The sequence below is a fragment of the Scophthalmus maximus genome, chromosome 11 (genome assembly GCF_022379125.1).
Source record: "Scophthalmus maximus strain ysfricsl-2021 chromosome 11, ASM2237912v1, whole genome shotgun sequence".
NCBI classification, from domain to species: domain Eukaryota; kingdom Metazoa; phylum Chordata; class Actinopteri; order Pleuronectiformes; family Scophthalmidae; genus Scophthalmus; species Scophthalmus maximus.
Window position 1 is genome coordinate 24,202,501 of NC_061525.1, and position 18,457 is coordinate 24,220,957.

Sequence of the window (18,457 nt, forward strand, 5' to 3'; positions counted from 1 at the left end):
AGAGAATAACCGGGTTCACCGTTTTATCTCTGCAGGAGAACGACACTGTGACTGAAATCCAGCAGATGCATGAGAAAAAGAAAAGGAACGAGCCGATGAGCCTGTCTGAGGTTAATAATCCAGCTCCGCCCTCACAGTGTGTCCGTGACCTGAACTGTACAGACACACAGACACACCTTGGTTTTATTATACAGGATCGAGGCAGCTGAAGGAAACACTGGTGGGACTTGGGAATATAGTTTCCTGGAACAGAAAGAATGAATCCCCCTGTAGCACACGGAAGCTTCAGTAAACAACCCACTCCCACTCCGGAGGTTTCTCTGCTCATCTACTCGACTGAAGCTACGTTTCAGTTTTAAAACTAAAAACAATCTCTGGCCGCTACGAGCGTTTTAGCCCTGTATCCATTTAAATCCCCGTCCGTACTGACACTCCTGAAAACACACGTGTCACGTGACCATCCAGGTGTAAACAGGAAGTAGATCGTCTCCTCTGCAGCTGGTTGCTTAGTAAGAGAAACTCCTCTGAAGGAGGAACAGCGACGGGGAAGAGTCAGAGCAGGGATCACCACGACGACGGCGACGACAGGAAGTGTGAGCGCTGGTCGTCGAGTCGTGACTGATGAGAACCAATCAGAGGAGAGAACTTGGGCGTCGTCTGCATCATCGTCTACAAACTAAAACCCAGCCCAGCGACAGTGATGCGTTCAACAAACGAAAACGCAGTAATGTCGGATGCAGCCCGGTTCAGTGTCGACGAGGCCGAGCACTTTACATATATTGACCTCTGCCCCCTTAAAAATGTAGGAACTGTCCTGCAAAGTGGACAGATTTAAAAAAATAAAATAATGGACAGCAACTTCCTGATTCCCTTCCCTCTGTCTGTGATCACATGTGAAGGCTTCACCAAAGCGGCCTGACATTTAACCGTCTGCTGAACGTCTCGGCGTTTCATGCACTCAGAAAGAAAGTCCGGAGACGACGCCTGGATTTCCACTGATCAGCTGTTCTCAACCGGCGAACGTGTGATCACGGAGCGAGGAGGCAGAACGGAGCTTCAAACTACAGAGCTCGACAGATTAGGGATTTTTGGCAGCTGATGCTGACCCAGCGTTCCACTATGATCTCGGAACTCGGAATTACCAACCTCCGCGTCGGACATTGCAACTGGAACTGGAGGTATAATGGAAGGCAGCATGAGGCCACATGAGGGAGTATTTATATATCCGTTTATATATGTCGTTAGCAAACCTTTCTGACAAAGAAATGTGACTGAGGCTTGAAATTGTACAATTTAACCATAAACTTAATTGTAAATGAATAAAAACCAAATTTGGATTCAGAAAATAAACTTGTACATAAAATGTAAAAGTATTTTATTTTTGATTCCATCTGTCGTGTCTTTCTTTAAACACAGACTCAGTTCAATTCGACGTGTAAAGCCATGTCAGTGCTCGACTGGAGGCAACAGGGCGGAGGTGAGTGTTGAAATTCCACAGACCGGTCGGAGCTACAGAACCGGCCTGGTGAGAAAACAGAAAGAGGGCGGGGCAGCCGAGGGGCGGAGTCTCCAGTGGGGAATGCAGCAGACAGACAGGTGGACAGGTGGACAGGTGTGGTGGGTGACGACGGATCAGGTGAAAAAAAGTCATCAATTATTCATCTCCCACATACAAATTTTCCCTTCCTGTTTGGAGAAACGAGACGTCGGTACAGCAGGGTGGGGCGGAGCTGTCAATCAACCAAACACCGCCGGATCGTTTTTATTTCACCTGTGCGAGTAACGAGAGAAAGCACGACCCGAGAGCATCGGTCCATCCTCTGTCGCACGCGGTCGTCAGTGACGATTGGCGTTCGCGACATCGCTTCAGGGGAACTTTTTGCTCGAGTTCAAATATTCTCGGAGGAATCTTCAGGCCTGTTGAAGGACACGTTCACACAAACACCGTTTCCACCGCCGCGGGTTTCTACTTGAGGGAACGCACGACGCTCCTGTGCAACGAAAATAATCTGTACAGCAACGTGACGTGACCACTTCCTGTCCTGCTGCCAACGGACAATATACAGATTCTTCAGGTCACGAATTCAGCAGAAGTCAAGATAAAAGACTTGTGATTAATATCTAACAACAACAAAAAAAACAAAAGGTGAATATTTCAGACTTACTTCCCCGGCCAGTTGTCTGAAAACATTACGAAACTGCTTCTCCTCATCGCTCTCGTGGCCCTCGGCGAAGTTCAGAGGTCTGCGAGGAGGAGGCTGCACACACACACACACACACACACACACACACACAAAGAGCTACTGTTAGTTCACACACTCACACACATTCATGAGTGTTTGCTTATGAAATCTTCCACTGGCAGAATCTGAGTGTTGAATTCAAACCTTGTTTCTATCGTTTAAATTCATATCAGTTAATGAAATTGTTTAATGTCAGTGTCTTTACATATTATTATTATTATTATTACTATTATTATGACAGAACACTAACACTTAACACATTAAAGGTGACAAAGTGACGTTTGTCTGCAGATAAATTCTGATTTAAAAGGTTAAGAAAAAGTTTTAAAATCAACTTCATAAATAGTCTAGATTACCACTATACATATATCATGGTATAGATATCTTTCTATGAGTACATATTATGATATAAAATATTTTCACATCCAGATAATGCAAGAAAACTGGATATAGATCATCATTTTATATACATTACTATCACGATAAAGATCGTTTCATTTCCAGCTGATCATAAATATCATGATATACATCATTTTATATACACAGATATGCCGATATAGGTCTTTTCATTTGCAGATAAGCATAAATATCACAATATTACGCATTTCATATAGTCAATGAACCCAAAGGCTGATATCTATGGATTATCCACTCAACAACTTAAAGTTCTTATTCTCAAGTGATTATCTTTCTCCTTTACTGATGAATATGATTTATGATATGAAAGAATATTTGTTTTCGATTGTGATTGATGAATAATTCAGACTGGAGTTACTGTACTTACAGGTTTTGAGGGAATAAACTTAGACGGGTCGATGTCGCTGTTGGAAAAGGAAAAAGGAAAAGAAAAGAACCACATCAATATGTGGATCCAGAGCAGAGACAGGATGTGGCTCAGCATAACCACGTCCGCAGCTCACCTCACGATGTTGATGATGCCTCCGATGAAACTCCTTGCCAGAAACATTTTGTCGTCTGTCTGATGCAGAAAGAAACAGATTGAAAACATCAATGACCATAATAAATTCATTCATTAATATCAAAACACATACACACACTTGACACAACTGGAACATCTGGACTCGGGCCACAATGAGCCGATCGACAGACGATCAGTCATCGTCGTCGTTATCATTAAATCATATCGGTCAATATCTGAGGAATCAGCTGCAGACTGTTCCAAACGTTTGACAAAACAAAGCCGCAGCTTCACGTCGTATCATCAGTTTATCAAATATGACATATTGATTCAGTGAAACTGATCCAGTAACAACTAAATGTATGAATTATAATCATATTACAAGACTTTTTGTTAGGAGCCACTTTTGGCAAAAATGAAGACTTTTACTTTGAGAACGGAAAAAGAGTCCACTTTCAAACACTTCGGGTCAACTCCCGAATATTAACTCGGTGTTTTTCTCGCTTAGTACTTTTCCACGACCGGACAATCTGCATGAACAGCGTCGGACACACACACACACACACACACACACACACACACAACAACAACAACAACAACAACAACAGCTTCACTTTTAACAGTAAATAAGAGTAAATACTCACAGAGGAACTTCTGCTGCTGCGAGGAAAGACAGGAGCGACTGACGGAGAGAGAGAGAGAGAGACACTGACAGGGAGGGGGAGAGAGAGAGAGAGAGACACTGACAGGGAGGGGGAGAGAGAGAGAGAGAGAGATATATTCAGGCAGGAGGACGCGCCCACGTTCAGAGTAAAAAAAAAAACAGCTTAGTAAAATGATCCAAGTTCTTTTTCAATGCATCATCAACCCCGCCCACACACACACACACACACGCCCAGAGGGAGAGTATGGGTGGACACGAGAGGACACACAACAAGCACAGTGGTGCGTTCACGGGCTGAATTTTGCCCGTGAACGCACCACTGTGCTGAAAATTCAGCCCGAATTTTGCCCGAAAAATTATTTATTTCGACATATTTAATTTCTTTGAATTATTTAATTCTACTCCTTATTTTACATTATTTTTACTTTGAAGGATTTAACCGGAAGTTGAAACTATATATATTTATTTAAAGTTATATATATTCGTTATATAATACATATATATTAACTTTATATATACTTTGAATATATATATATATATATATATATATATATATATATATATATATATATATATATATATATATATATATATATATATTAAAAGTTAATATATTTTTAACTTCGGGTTAAGTCCTTCATGTTTCTGTCTTGACACTGGTCACATGCGTGTAGACAGTTGTTTGCTGCCGCCTGGTGGAGAGAGTGTTTAGTTTAAGTCAAGTCACACACACACACACACACACACACAGACACACAAACATCGTTTTTTGCTCAATACTTTCAAAAGAAATGGAAATGTTTGCGTGCGTGACGTCAGAGATGGATCCACTTCCTGGAAACTGGAACAAAAGTTCGTCGCATTTCAAAAAAACTCCACCAACTGAGAGACGTGTCATGTGTCACCTCTGGTCAGTACTTTCAGAATCAATCTAATCTAGTCTTCTTCTTTTGTTTCACGGCGACAAATGTAAATTACTCAATCGATTTGTACATTTAAAAACACATTAAAACGCGAATTGTCTAAGTTCCCACGGCCCCTGAATGCATCAGCCCTCTCCAGTCGACGTCTCAGCCGGAAGCAGGAAGTGAGTGCAGCTTGTTGTGAGTTGTCGCTGCTGCTGCTCGTCTCTCCTTCGTCGTCTTGGTTCTGATGGCGGGCTCCGCCGCTGCGGGCCGGGCCGGTCCGGGACTCTGGGCCTCGGCGCTGCTGCTGGTGCTGCTGACGGGGCTGAGCGGGCCGGTCCGCGCCGTCTCGGAACCGGGCAAATGGATGCTGAACGTGGACAGTGTGAGTTTCCCGGTGGTGGTGGTGGCGGAGGAGGAGCGGAGCGGACTGACGCACAGCGGCCGCGGTGCCGCTGGACCGGACGCGTTGCACCTGTCGACGGTGGTCAGAGGAACTACAGCCCCGGGGGTTTTAACGGGTTCCCCCACCCGAGGTTGTCCGGTAGCACCGGGACTCCACGGGGAACATGTACAACGACGTCAGCGCGTTAAAAAAACAATCACAACAGCGTCACGTGATGTCATCATGTGGCGCGAGACGCGCGGGTCCTCGTGTGTCGTCACAGCTGCGCAGGTGTTTCGTTTTGAAACAAGACGCCACATTTTATCAAAAACATACGAGTGCGTCAAATAGTGTCAATGTATAGAGTCTCAGAATTCACGGTTTGGTTCATATCACGGACTAATCCATTTATTATTTCGTGGGCGGGTCTTTTCACAACTTTGACCTAAATTTAAAACTACAGTGTGTAATGTTTGGAAGAACTTATTCACAGGAATTTAATATATTGTCCATAACTCTGTTCATATAAGAGTTAAATATAGTTCCATGAGGTGGACCGACCTCCGTGCGAGTCTCCATGTTTCTACGTCTAGTTGAATACGGTTGTTGAACTAAACGCTCCAGAATTCGTCGCGTTCACGTTGAATTTTCAGACGCTGGTGGAAACCGGAAAGGGAATCAGCAGCGGTGCGCCGCCATAAAGTGTCCCCTGTCGGTCGCTCAGTTGGTGACCGTTTGCAGCTTTACCACCAGATGGCGCCAGAAAATAACAAAAATTACTCACTGTAGCTTTAAATCGGAGCCGGACGATTTATTGGCTGGAGCGCAAAATCTTTTTTCACTATCAGCGTTTATATATGTTATTTCATTTTTCTCTTCCGATACCTGGGCTTTGCGTATCGGGCCGATAAGTACCGATCCGATACAAGTGCATTGAAGAAATATTACAACTTGCGCGGCATGAAATCTCAAAGTGAACCCAAAGATGGGCGACGTGAACGACGCTCGAGTTGAAAATTTTTAACTTGAGCGAATCATATTTGCATGAAGTAATTAGAGCCCGACCGAAATTTTGTGGGCCGATATATATATACTTAAACAAAAAAATCTGTCAATGATTCCTAAGATGTCGTTATCAAACCTTAACAACAAAGACATGTAATTGAGGCTTGATATTTTAGTTCAACCATGAACTTTATCATGAATAACTACAAATTGAAAATACAAATACACAGAACTTATAATAAACATTTATGCTACGTAAAATTTAAACATAAATGCACATTAAAAGACTCATCAGTTGGCCGATAATATCGGTCCGGCTCTAAACCTACTGGCCGACACCGACATGTCTGTGAAAGGCTAATATCTGACGATATTTTTCGACCAACCAAAATGTTTTTTTATTTTCATGTGTCGTCTGATCATGTTTGTGTTTGTGTGTTTTTATTCCAGGAAACTTTGAAGAAGCAGACTTTCTTCTTCTTCACTAAAACTCTGTTCAACAGCAGCTTCATTCGGTTCAAAGGTGAGTTCATCCTCCTGGAGACGCTTCTCTCCTTTGTTTTAGAGCTGCAACAGTTAAAGCTACAGTGTGTAATATTTAGAATAACTTATTCACAGAAATGTAATATCTTGTCCATAACTCTGTTCATATAAGAGTTAAATATAGTTCCATGAGGTGGACCGACCTCCGTGTGAGTCTCCATGTTTCTACGTCGTGTTGAATATGGTTGTTGAACTAAACGCTCCAGAATACGTCGCGCGTTTTCCCCTCAAATTCTTATGTTCCTGAAAATTAACGTTGAATATGAAAAACAAATTGTAGATAAATTAAATTAAATTTGAAAGTGCTGCCTGTCGCTCTAAATGTCCGAGGGACTGAGATGAGACGGAGTAGTGACGTCATATTTCATGGGATGTGTTCAAATGGGAAAAAATGAAAATTTATTTGTGTGTGTGTGTGTGTGTGTGTGTGTGTGTGTGTGTGTGTGTGTGTGTGTGTGTGTGTGTGTGTGTGTGTGTGTGTGTGTGTGTGTGTGTGTGTGTGTGTGTGTGTGTGTGTGTGTGTGTGTGTGTGTGTGTGTGTGTGTGTGTGTCGGACACAGTGATGTCGGACACCTGTAACTCCTCGGCTCCTGTGAACCTGAGCATCTCGTGGTATCTGAGGAACTCGCACTGTTACGATGAAGTTTTCAGTCTGGACGTAAGTTTCCTCCTTGTGTGTCCGTCCTGGTCTCGTTCAAATCTATATATATACATTTTTATTCATTAACCTTTGTTTATTGACTCGTACAGGCTTGATTATTTATTCCCTCCTGTTTTCACCCCCCAAAAAACAAGACCACAGAAAAAAAAGAAAATCGGAACGAGTCGAACAAGAGTGAAACTGAGCATCAATCATATTAATTCATATGAATCTAATTATTCTACGTCAACAACACGTTGTTTTGTGACAGTTTGTTGTTTTTTAATTGTTTGTTTGTTTGTCTCCAGGCGACAAGGGCGGAGGCTTACTTCAAGTCGCCGGAGGTGAAACCCGGAGGAGGAAGCGGATACTTCATTTTCCACCAGTATCCCGTCGTCTCCTGTCAATCACACATCAAACCCGACGCGGTCAGACACACACGTACACACACGTACACACACACACACACACACACACACACAAAAACACACACACACACACACACACGAACACACTCTCTCTCTCTCTGTGTTGAGTGTGTTTTTTAAATCGGGTGCGTTCATTTTGCGTCACAGTTCAGGGTGGAGACCTTTGAGATGAAGACTCGTCTGACAGAACCGCTGCAGGAGCAGGTGAGAGACGCGAGGGTCCAGCTGATTTTTTCATTTTAAAACCAACTGAGTGGAAACACAGAAAATTTCAATAATAATAATGCAGTAATTCCGAGCTCCAAGGTCAAATCAAAATCCACTTCCTGTTTTTCAGCCAGTCGTAGAGAAGTCGTCGGGCACGACGAGGAGGAGGAGGGACGTGCCGCTTCCAAAACCAAAGGTCGGCACCTACAACACACACACACACACACACACACACACACACACACACAAGCTCAATGAAAGACTAAGTTGGTGTCGTCTGTGAACTCTCTCCTTCAGGCCGCCGCACAAGGGAAGGAAGACGCTTCGGCTGAAACGGGAAAAGCTCCTGTCACCTCCAGAGAGGTTAGTTGGATGGTTGCCGCTTTGAATCCTGGAATTGTAGCTCTTGATATTTACCGAACGGCGTTTCAACCTTCGTTTGTGTTTCTCGTTGCGCAGGCGGCTGCTCACTTCGGCGCCGTGGCCGAGAGCTGGGAGGACGGACCCTACATGTTGGTCCTGAACGTCAGAGAGATCAGAGACAAGAACCAGGCGGCGGACCCGGCCAACGTCCCCACGCCCTGGAGCATACAGCGTCAGTACACACACACACACACACACACACACACACACACACACACACAGATGTCCTCAGATGTCCTCAGATGTTGCTGCGGAGAACGTCCCGCTGCTCTAGACAGACGCTGCAGAATGTTCTTGAGATGTTTCCTGCTGTTGTGAACAAGTCCGACTCGGAACAATCTCCCGCCGCCCTTCGACACATGCGAACGGCGAAACTCGGGAGACTCACGTCTGAAAACAGTTATATTTTATAGATGTAAAGGAAAGGTCCGTCTACATTTTCCCAGGAACAGTTTCACAGGAGATTGTGGGCGTGAACATTTATTATTATTATTATTATTATTTATATTATTTATATATGTGCACTTTATGGTTCATTTGTGTTTCACACTGAAAGGAGCAAACAGACGATTCATGTTGAGTCCTGATCCGGGCTCTGGTCCTGTTGCGGATCTTGGTCCTGATCCAGCCCCTGGTCCTGATCTGGGTTCTGGCCAGGTCCTGGTCCTGGTCCTGGTCATGATCCTGGTCCTGGTCCTGGTCCTGGTCTGGTTTCTGGTCCGGGGTTCTGGTTCTGGTACTGATCCTGGTCCTGGTCCAATCTGGGTCCGGGTTCTGGTACTGGTACTTTCCCTGGCCCTGGTCCTGGTACTGATCCTGGTCCTGGTCCTGATCTGGTTTCTGGTCCGGGGTCCTGGTTCTGGTTCTGGTACTGATCCTGGTCCTGGTCCAATCTGGGTCCGGGTTCTGGTACTGGTACTTTCCCTGGCCCTGGTCCTCGTCCGGATCCTGGTCCTGGTCCTGGTCCTGATCTGGTTTCTGGTCCTGGTTCTGGTTCTGATCCTGGTCCTGGTCCTGATCTGGTTTCTGGTCCGGGATCCTGGTTCTGGTTCTGGTTCTGGTTCTGGTACTGATCCTGATCCTGGTCCTGGTCCAATCTGGTTCCGGGTTCTGGTACTGGTACTTTCCCTGGCCCTGGTCCTGGTCCGGATCCTGGTCGTGGTCCGGATCTGGGTTCTGGCCGGGTCCTGGTCCTGATCTGGGTCCTTAAATGGGTTCTGGCCCGGATCTCAGTCCTGGTTCTGGTCAGATCCTGGTCCTGGTCCTGATCCGGGTTCTGGTCTGGACCCTGGTTCTGGTACAGTTCCTGTTATTGATCCTGGTCCAGGTTCAGGTACAGGTCTTGGTCCTGGTCTGGAACCTGGTCTTGGTCCTGATCCAGATCCTGGCACTGGTCCTGATCCGGGTTCTGGTCCGGGTCTGGTTCCTGGTTCTGGTACTGGTCCTGATATTGATCCTGATCTTGGTCCAGGTTCAGATCCTGGTCAGGATCCTGGTCAGGATCCTGGTCCTGATCCTGATCCTGATCCTGGTCCTGGTCCAGCTCTATAACGATGAGTGTCATGTTACATACGCATAGTATGAAAGTAGAAAAAGCAGCGACAGATAATATTTATAATATTATTAATATTAATAATGTCTGTGTTCGCAGTGCAGATCAGCATGAAGGGTCCTCACGACTACATATCTGCATCTGAGTGGCCTCTGATGGTGGTGAGACACACTCACACTTTCACACACACTTTCACACACACAAACACACACACACACACACTCATTTTAAAGTTCATAGCTACCGACTGAAAACTTTTAAAAATTAATTTCCTTTTACTGTTATAGGAAACTATGACGTAGAAAAATAAAATAGAGTATTAGAATTTAATTTCCAAGATGTGTGCTTGTGCAGTTCTACATGTCGATGTGCGTCGTGTACGTGCTGCTCTCCGTCCTGTGGCTGGTTCTGTCCGCCTGCTACTGGAGGGACCTGCTGCGGATCCAGTTCTGGATCGGGGGCGTCATCTTCCTGGGCATGTTGGAGAAGGCCGTCTACTACGCCGAGTTCCAGAGCATCAGATACGACGGCCTGTCAGGTGTGTGTCTGTCTCACACACACACACACACACACACACACGGTGTTGACCCGTCGTCTGCTCCGTGTCGTCCCACAGTCCACGGGGCGTTGGTGTTTGCCGAGGTGCTGTCGGCGGTGAAGAGGACTCTGGCCCGGGTGCTGGTGATCATCGCCAGTCTGGGATACGGCATCGTCAAGTCAGTGCTGCTGCTGCTCGCGTGGTGTTTCTGGGATTTGTTGTTCTGACACCTTTATTTTTTCTTGTATAGAACGCAACAGTGCGGTTTCGGAAGCGAACATCCCATATCTCATATTCTCCATTGACATATTGATTATTAGCCATAATGTCGTAACTATCCGAGGTCGACTCACCACGAGGTTGTGAAACGATGGAACATGAACCCGTGGAAGCCACGAGTCCGTAGGAAATCAAATTTATTCGTGATGTCATTGACAAATACTACACTACCCACAATCCTACAGTGTGACATCGACGTCTCTGATTGGGGGAAACACTTACTACACCTGCCAACTTCATGTCAACGAGTGATGCTACGTTCCATAGCACTGGGAGTCGGGCGTCGGGGGGGCGGGCGTTTCCATTAAACCTCAGAACCTGAAATTACAGACATGCGATTCAGAGGTTGACACTCAAACGCCTCCTCGACCCAGAGGGTCGGAGGAACCACCGCCCCCCCACAAGCTCCAGGTTCCGAGATGTAAGTGAACGCAGCGTGAGTTCCTGGTTCCCCCGCTGCCACTGAACTCTACGGCCGTTATACAATTTATACGCTCACAACACACAAGACTCTGATCAACTATATCAGAGTGATGATGACGAAGGTTAAATTGAAGAAGAAGAAGAAGATAAACTGTCGTTGGAAAGTTGTTTGCAATGGTTTATGGGACGGGTGGTTTCCTTCGCTCTTCCAATAATCACGTTCACAGTCTTGTACCTTTGACTTTTCCTTTACTGTTTTTTCCCCAATTTTTTTTGTTGCTCTGAATAACGTCAATGGAGAAAATGAATGAGTTTCAGTCCTGAAACTGAAACTAGTCATCACTTTCATCTGTGAAGTGTCAAAGAATGAAAAACTCTCGTTAGACGACTGAAGTTCAAGTTTTGAGTTTGTAAATTGAAAGAAGCATCTCTCTCTCTCTCTCTCTCTCTCTCTCTCTCTCTCTCTCTCTCTCTCTCTCTCTCTCTCTCTCTCTCTCTCTCTCTCTCTCTCTCTACGTCTCTCCACCAGGCCCAGACTCGGCGCTCTGCTCCACAGAGTTGTTGGCGTCGGTCTGCTCTACCTGATGTTCTCCATCATCGAGGGAATCCTCAGAGTCAACACTGTGAGTCAGTGTGTGTGCGTGTGCGTGTGTGTGTGTGCGTGTGTGTGTGTGTGTGTGTGCGTGTGTGTGTGTGTGTGTGTGTGTGCGCGCGTGCGCGTGCGTGCGTGCGTGCGTGTGTGTGTGTGTGTAACACCTGTCTGTCTCTCCAGGATCGAGGTGACAACAACAGCAGTAGAGTTTTGTGTGACATAATTCTGGCCTTCACTGACTCCTGTATCGTCTGGTGGATATCCTTTAACATGCTCACACACACACACATGTAAACACACACACGTAAACGTAAACAGTCAAAGTAGAGAAATCGTGTCTGAACTAAAACCTGCAGACAAACTAATGATTGTGTGATTTATATAGTAAATTTACAAAAATAACCAAAAATTAAAGCCTCATTCACAAAATAATTAAAACAATATACACTTATAAAGTTAAGTTTATGATTATATATTATTATTAAATGTAGTATTGGTGAACATTGTCTCGTTCATAACCTGATGATAACGTGTGAACGTTTCAGTGTCGATCATAAAACTATCAACGCGTCGCACCGAGTTCAAATGTCGGGATTAAAAGAAACAGGAAACAGTTTCTGAGCGACAGGAAACAGTCTCCAGTGTTTTGTTCTGGTTTTAATTTTTAATTTTATTTTTCAAGAGGGTTGCGATTGGACCGGAAAGATTTCAAACTTTTACCTGAGTGTTATTCACTGTCTGCTTCTCCCGTCACTCATCCCTCTTTCATTCTGTTCACTCTCCGTTTGCTTCCTCCTTCTCCTCTTCCTCCTCCTCCACCTCCTCCTCCTCATTTTCCTCTTCCTCTTCCTCCTCCTCCTCCTCCTCCTCATTTTCCTCTTCCTCCTCCTCCTCGTCTTCCTCTCTCCAGGCTGAAGACGACGTAGTTCTCCTGGCTGCTATTCCTCTGGCTGTGCTCGACTCCACCCTCTGCTGGTGGATATCCGCTATTGCACCTCCTCCTCCCTTTTTTTTATTATTACTGACACTTTTCTTTCGTTAATTTTTCTTTTTCGTTCCTGTTCGTCTTCTGCTTTTGTCCGTCCACGAGTATCGCCTGTGTTCCGTCTCGTGATTAACAGGTTAAATTAAGCTTGCGTGTGTTTTTCCATATGTTTATTCTAATTAATTAAAAAAATATTTTAACTTCCTGCATCTGAAACAATAAGAACTTGTAAAAAAGTTTGCAGCAGTTTTCCTCTTGAGCAAAAACTTCTTCATTTGAACACGTTGAGGAATCGTACCCACGCTGACGTGCGTGGTGCCGAACGCAAACCAGACCAAACCCTGCAGGTTTATGGGATGTTCCCTTCAGAGGTTTGAACCAGTGATGTGGGGGTGCGATTGTTTTATGAACCTTGACTGTGCGGTCACATCTTCGTGAGTCTGGCTCAGACCATGAAGCTGCTGCGGCTGAGGAGGAACGTGGTGAAGCTCTCGCTCTACCGACACTTCACCAACACGCTCGTCTTCGCCGTCATCGGTACGAAGATCACAGTCTTTTTGTTTTTAATAATACATTTAAATGAAAGAAAAAATATTTCAGCGTTGTACCGTAAAAGTCTCAAACGTGTGTTTGTGTTTTTTTTAATTTTCAGCTTCGGTCATTTTCATCATTTGGACGACGCGGACGTTCAAGATGTCGAAGTGTCTGTCGGTGAGCAGGAAGCAACTTCAATCTTTTATTGATCTGTGCTTTAATCATTTTTCTTTTCTTTAAATTGAGCGAACCGGAAATGAATTTCACCTTCAGTCTCTTCTTCCTGTAAAAGAACATTTCAACAGCTGTGTGTGTGTGTGTGTGTGTGTGTGTGTGTGTGTGTGTGTGTGTGTGTGTGTGTGTGTGTGTGTGTGTGTGTGTGTGTGTGTGTGTGTGTGTGTGTGTGTGTGTGTGTGTGTGTGTGTGTGTGTGTGTGTGTGTGTGTGTGTGTGTGTGTGTGTGAGAGTAGGACTGGCGGGAGCTGTGGATTGACGACGCTTTCTGGCGCTTCTTGTTTTCAATCATCCTATTGGTCATCATGTTCCTATGGCGACCGTCGGCCAATAATCAGAGGTAGATGTGGTGACGGTGGTGTGAGTGCTTGTGTCTCTGTGCGCGCGTGTGTGTGTGTCTTTGTGTAAAAGTGATCCTCTGTAACAGATACGCCTTCAGTCCTCTGGTGGATGAAGAGAGTGAGGAAGAGGAGGAGGAGCCAATGATGAACGAGGCGTTCGGTCAGAAACTTTACCTCCTTCGTCTCCCTCCTTTCCTGTGTCCTCTGTGTCCTTCCTTCCATCCTTCCTCCGCTCGTCTCTCAGTGAAATGTAATAACATGTGATTCCTTCACCTCCGTGTTGGTCTGCAGAGGGGATGAAGATGAGGGGGGCGAAGAACGAGGCCAACGGTTCGGCCAAAGCCAACAAAGTGGTGAGTGGTGATTTTCTCATTAGACGTTTCAAGTTTCTGCTGCATACAAAGTGAAGATATTAAAAAAAGGCTTGTTCTCTTTTCTTTTATCATTAATTCCAGAAGAGAAACTCTAGTTAAAGTCGCTTGTGTTGTTTCCTTTCAGGACGAGGATCTGAAGTGGGTCGAAGAAAACATCCCGTCGTCGATGGCTGACGTGTAAGTCGTCGTCGTCACCGTTCGTCAGAATCAAATCTGCTGAACGTTTGCAGAAATGATTATGTTGCTGTTGACATGTGATGCTGAACGTCTTCTCTCCACAGCGCCCTGCCACCGCTGCTCGACTCCGACGAGGTCAGTTCTCTGCTTTTTAATCACCTGTGTAATAAACTGTACGCTGGCCGGAGGGCTCAAATCACTGCATCCTTAAAACATCTTAAAGCTGCAGTGTGTAATATTCAGAAGAACTTGTTCACAGAAGTTGAATATCTTGTCCATAACTCTGTTCATATAAGAGTTAAATATAGTTCCATGAGGTGGACCGACCTCCGTGTGAGTCTCATGTTTCTACGTCGTGTTGAATACGCTTGTTGAACTAAACGTACAGAACACCAATTTTCAGATGCTGACGGAAACAGGAAATGGAATCGGCGGTGCGCCACCCTGAAGTGTCCCCTTTATTTATTAAAATTACAAATATTACACACTGGGGCTTTAAACTATGATGTAAAGACACAGACGGGAAGACAAGATCAAACTTTCGAAAATTTTAATATAAAGACGAAATATAAAACACCAGAAAGCAGCAGTTGTTTGTCGATGAGCAGAAAGATTCAAAGAGTCAAACCAGGAAATGAATCCGAGTTACAGTAAATTAATTATTGAACGTGGGGAATCTCCAAGGCGTTTTATTCAAATGCACCTTTTGCAGTTATTTGGTAAATGTCCAGTACAAAATGATTTTTTTTTTAAACAGATAATTTGATTTGTGTCAGAGTACAGATTTTTACAACAAAAGGATTTTTAGTCGTTTTGTTTTTCTGACAAAAAAGTGTTAGAAAATCTAACACACACACACACACACACACACACACACACTCGTTCGTTCATCACATCTGTGAACAGCAGGGGGCAGCAAACAACCAGCAGAGAGCACCGGTTGCCACAGTTACGTCAGACACACACACACACACACACACACACACAGGTGTTTATCCGCTGTTTTTGTTGTCATGGGGAGCAGAACAATGTGATGACTCTGATGTGTGTGTGTGTGTGTGTGTGTGTTGTATTCATCAGACCTTTAATGTTTTTTTTTTATCTGTTCATGATTCTTTTTCCGACCGTTGTTGAAATGATTTACTGTGAAACTCTGAGCTGAATCTTTTTTCAAGTGACCCGACGATCGACAAAGTGCCTCTTTCATAAGAAAATCCATTTCTTTACGCCACATGTTAAAAAATCCATTGAAAATAATACAGAAAGTTCTCGCCGCTCTTTAGTGCAGTGAGGAAGGAAACGAGGAGGGAAGGGAAGGAAGGAGGGAACGGAGGGTTTTGATTGGCTCTTATTTCACATCAAAGACTCCATGTTTATCCTCATTACAGCAGGAAGTGAAGGGGAAATAATCACCACCTCTCCCAGCGCCTCACGTCCTTATGGCACATCATCACGTAACGCATCACCCCGGTTATGACAAATTATGTAATTTATCAAAATAAAAATAAAATCCTGATCAAGGAGGGAGTTAAAGGGGAAACTGCCGCCAGTGTTTTATAGAAGAGACTCTTTAAGAGTTTGAATCTGGAAATATTCTGCATTTGTCATAATATATAAAAATATCAATATCAAAATAAAGTCTGAAGACGTGAAACTCTAAAAACAAAAAACAGAGGCTCAGACACTTTTTTCTTAAACATCTGGAATATGTATTTTTTTTAAATGAAGTTTAAAAAAAAGTTTCATTTGTGTCTTATGTCTTAAACATAAGACACGAGGCAAAGCGTGTGATTGGTCGGTCTTCACTAATTGGTCGGAGCTAATGTGAAATATAAAAACGGATCGGTATCACGTTATCTCGTGAAACTTTACACGTTATGTCGTTAAACTTTTAACGTTATAACGAAAAAACTTTACATGTGTTTCATGGAAAAATTTTCATGTGCTTCCAACTGTTGTTACCGAGGAGAGGAAAAAATCAAACGTGTGTTTTTTCTGTCGCAGGAAACCATGACGACCAAGTTCGAGATGTCAAAGATGGAGTGAAGCAGAAGAGGAATAATATCCATTAATATCGTTGTACGGGCGGAGGGGGGAGGGGCGGATGATTGAAAGGACGCGAGGAGAGAAAGACGAAGTGACGGATGAAGAACGAGTGTTGAGGGCGGCGGCGGTACGTGGTTCGATCCCCGAGCGTACGAGCTTTGTAAGCCCTGATTGTACAAACACTTGAGTCGAATCAATCATGGACGCTTTTTATTTCTTTCTTTTATTGCCTGTTTATATTTATATCTCTCCCTCTAAATATATATATATATACTTAAATATATATATACCATTTATTTTGACAAATCTAATGTAAATGAGTTTTTTTCTTTTGCCTTCTCACCGTTTACACGCAGAAATGTGATTTTCAGATCTTGTGTCGTCCGACTTTTTGTCATCTGGATCAAACCTGTAAAAAAAAAAAAGAAACAACCTGTGAATCGGAGAGAAAAGATGAAAATATTTTTTTTCTGGAATCGTGAGGTTTGTGTTGTTGACGGCAAGTTTCTTCTGTTTTGGATCCATGGTGGAGGATCGAGTTCTCTTCATAAACTCACTGATATTTTTGTACCTTGTGGCAAATTATTTTCTTCTTTCATTGTTTTCTTTCTTTGTGACCGTGTGAGAGAATTTCCGGCATCAAATGAACCACAAACTGCCCGTCTGGTTGATTAAAGACGGATAAAAAATAATAATAATTCAAACTTTAATGAAATATTGGTTTTATTTTTCACTTTACCTCGTAGCGACGACGGCGACGGCGACGATGATGATGATGATGATGATGATGTTCGGTCTGACGACTTTGTCTGTTCTGCAGAAAAACACCAAACCGACTCTCGGCCAATCAGACGTTCCATAAGTTATTTCGTAAAACTTTACAGGTTATATCTTGAAACTTTTCATGTTATTATGTGAAACTTCACCTTTTGTCGCGAAAACTTCACACGTTATCTCGTGGAACTTTTCACGTTATTTCCTGAAAACTTTACACATATTTCGTGAAAACTTTAAAAAATAAATGAGCCATATCCTCAATTTAGGGAATATGCGTTCCATGTTCTAACTTTTAACGTAGTTACGTGATACTGATCTGTTCAAATGTTTCTGCCTTGTCGTACTTTACTGAGTTTTATTGTTTCCATTGAAACTAAAACACGTCCTCCACTTCACTGTCTTTTTATATGCTTCATCACAAACCAACCACTAACAGTATCTGCACACACACACACACACACACACACACACACACAGCATCAGGAACATCAGATTCCACCAAGATGTTTTTTGTGTGGTTCCCATGAATTTTTCATTTCTTTTTTAAGTCACCTGATCCTAATGTGACGATCTGTTATCCTGATTCCGTGTTTTTGTTTTCTTACATCGTTCAGCAGACAAGTCGTGTGTCATGTGTTTTAAATCCCGCGGGAAGGAAAGTTGAGCCGCCACACGTGAGAACCTCACACGGTGATGTCACGTTCCAATATTCCAGGTAACATTTTTCTCTTAACCATAATAATCAGTGATTGTGAAGTGAATGAAAAGATGGAAGACGCGGTGTGAACAGAAGGAGGCGGAGTTTTAAAGATGTCGTGTGGATATTTCGTGAACTGTCTCCGCGGTTTTGTCCGTTTCCTTCTCCAGCGCGTCGCTGCCACGGATCAGTGTCACGTTATAATGTTGGTGAACGTTTGAGCACAAACAAAACCTCTATTTCCACTTTGTTCATATCAGACAACGTTGGTCTGTAATTGGTTACCAGACAGTTGGAGGCGTGGCCTTATGTGCTAGGAACGATGGAATGGTGCACGTACGGCCCCCTGTCAACAGGGGGCGCTACTGTGTTATCATAACCTGATACTTCTTCAATCCTGTGCTCTTAAATGAAATTAAACTTGGGACGCAACGTGCACAGCGATGAAGAAGTGTGACTCCAGTGGCCCCCCCTTGTGGCCGTGGGAGGAACACCACCGCGCCGCTCCAGTTTGTCGCACGTTCGACTGCTGCGCGACGCACCCGGG

At 44.0% G+C, this 18,457-nt stretch overlaps 2 protein-coding genes across 2 annotated transcripts in view; one reads left to right on the forward strand and one right to left on the reverse strand.

Annotated features, from left to right (window-relative positions):
* The window catches only part of capns1b (calpain, small subunit 1 b), a 7,453-nt gene extending 3,534 nt beyond the window's left edge, over window positions 1-3,919 (reverse strand). The window contains exons 1-4 of the mRNA XM_035622025.2: window positions 3,807-3,919; window positions 3,164-3,222; window positions 3,028-3,064; window positions 2,166-2,258 (exon numbers count right to left, since the gene is read on the reverse strand). Coding sequence (XP_035477918.1) covers window positions 2,166-2,258; window positions 3,028-3,064; window positions 3,164-3,210 — 177 coding nt within the window. The 5' untranslated portion in view covers window positions 3,211-3,222; window positions 3,807-3,919. The remainder of the gene's footprint in view (window positions 1-2,165; window positions 2,259-3,027; window positions 3,065-3,163; window positions 3,223-3,806) is intronic.
* Window positions 3,920-4,676: 757 nt separating this feature from the next.
* On the forward strand, window positions 4,677-17,006 carry zgc:162698 (Transmembrane protein 87A-like). Its single transcript, XM_035621912.2, has 21 exons — window positions 4,677-5,116; window positions 6,572-6,644; window positions 7,225-7,322; window positions 7,613-7,732; window positions 7,880-7,936; window positions 8,070-8,135; window positions 8,237-8,302; window positions 8,399-8,534; window positions 10,014-10,075; window positions 10,269-10,452; window positions 10,531-10,630; window positions 11,684-11,777; window positions 11,927-12,004; window positions 13,160-13,268; window positions 13,384-13,442; window positions 13,735-13,838; window positions 13,926-13,999; window positions 14,131-14,192; window positions 14,338-14,390; window positions 14,495-14,525; window positions 16,395-17,006. The coding sequence occupies exons 1-21, from the start codon at window positions 4,979-4,981 to the stop codon at window positions 16,434-16,436; spliced, it is 1,806 nt and encodes a 601-aa protein (XP_035477805.1). The 5' UTR covers window positions 4,677-4,978; the 3' UTR covers window positions 16,437-17,006.
* Window positions 17,007-18,457: the final 1,451 nt, after the last annotated feature.

Coding starts and splice junctions, on each gene's coding strand:
- zgc:162698 (XM_035621912.2), top strand. CDS start 4,979: ATGGCGGGCTCCGCCGCTGCGGGCCGGGCCGGTCCGGGACTCTGGGCC. Junction 11,778..11,926: donor GAATCCTCAGAGTCAACACT/GTGAGTCAGTGT, acceptor CTGTCTCTCCAG/GATCGAGGTGACAACAACAG. Junction 12,005..13,159: donor ACTCCTGTATCGTCTGGTGG/ATATCCTTTAAC, acceptor CTGTGCGGTCAC/ATCTTCGTGAGTCTGGCTCA.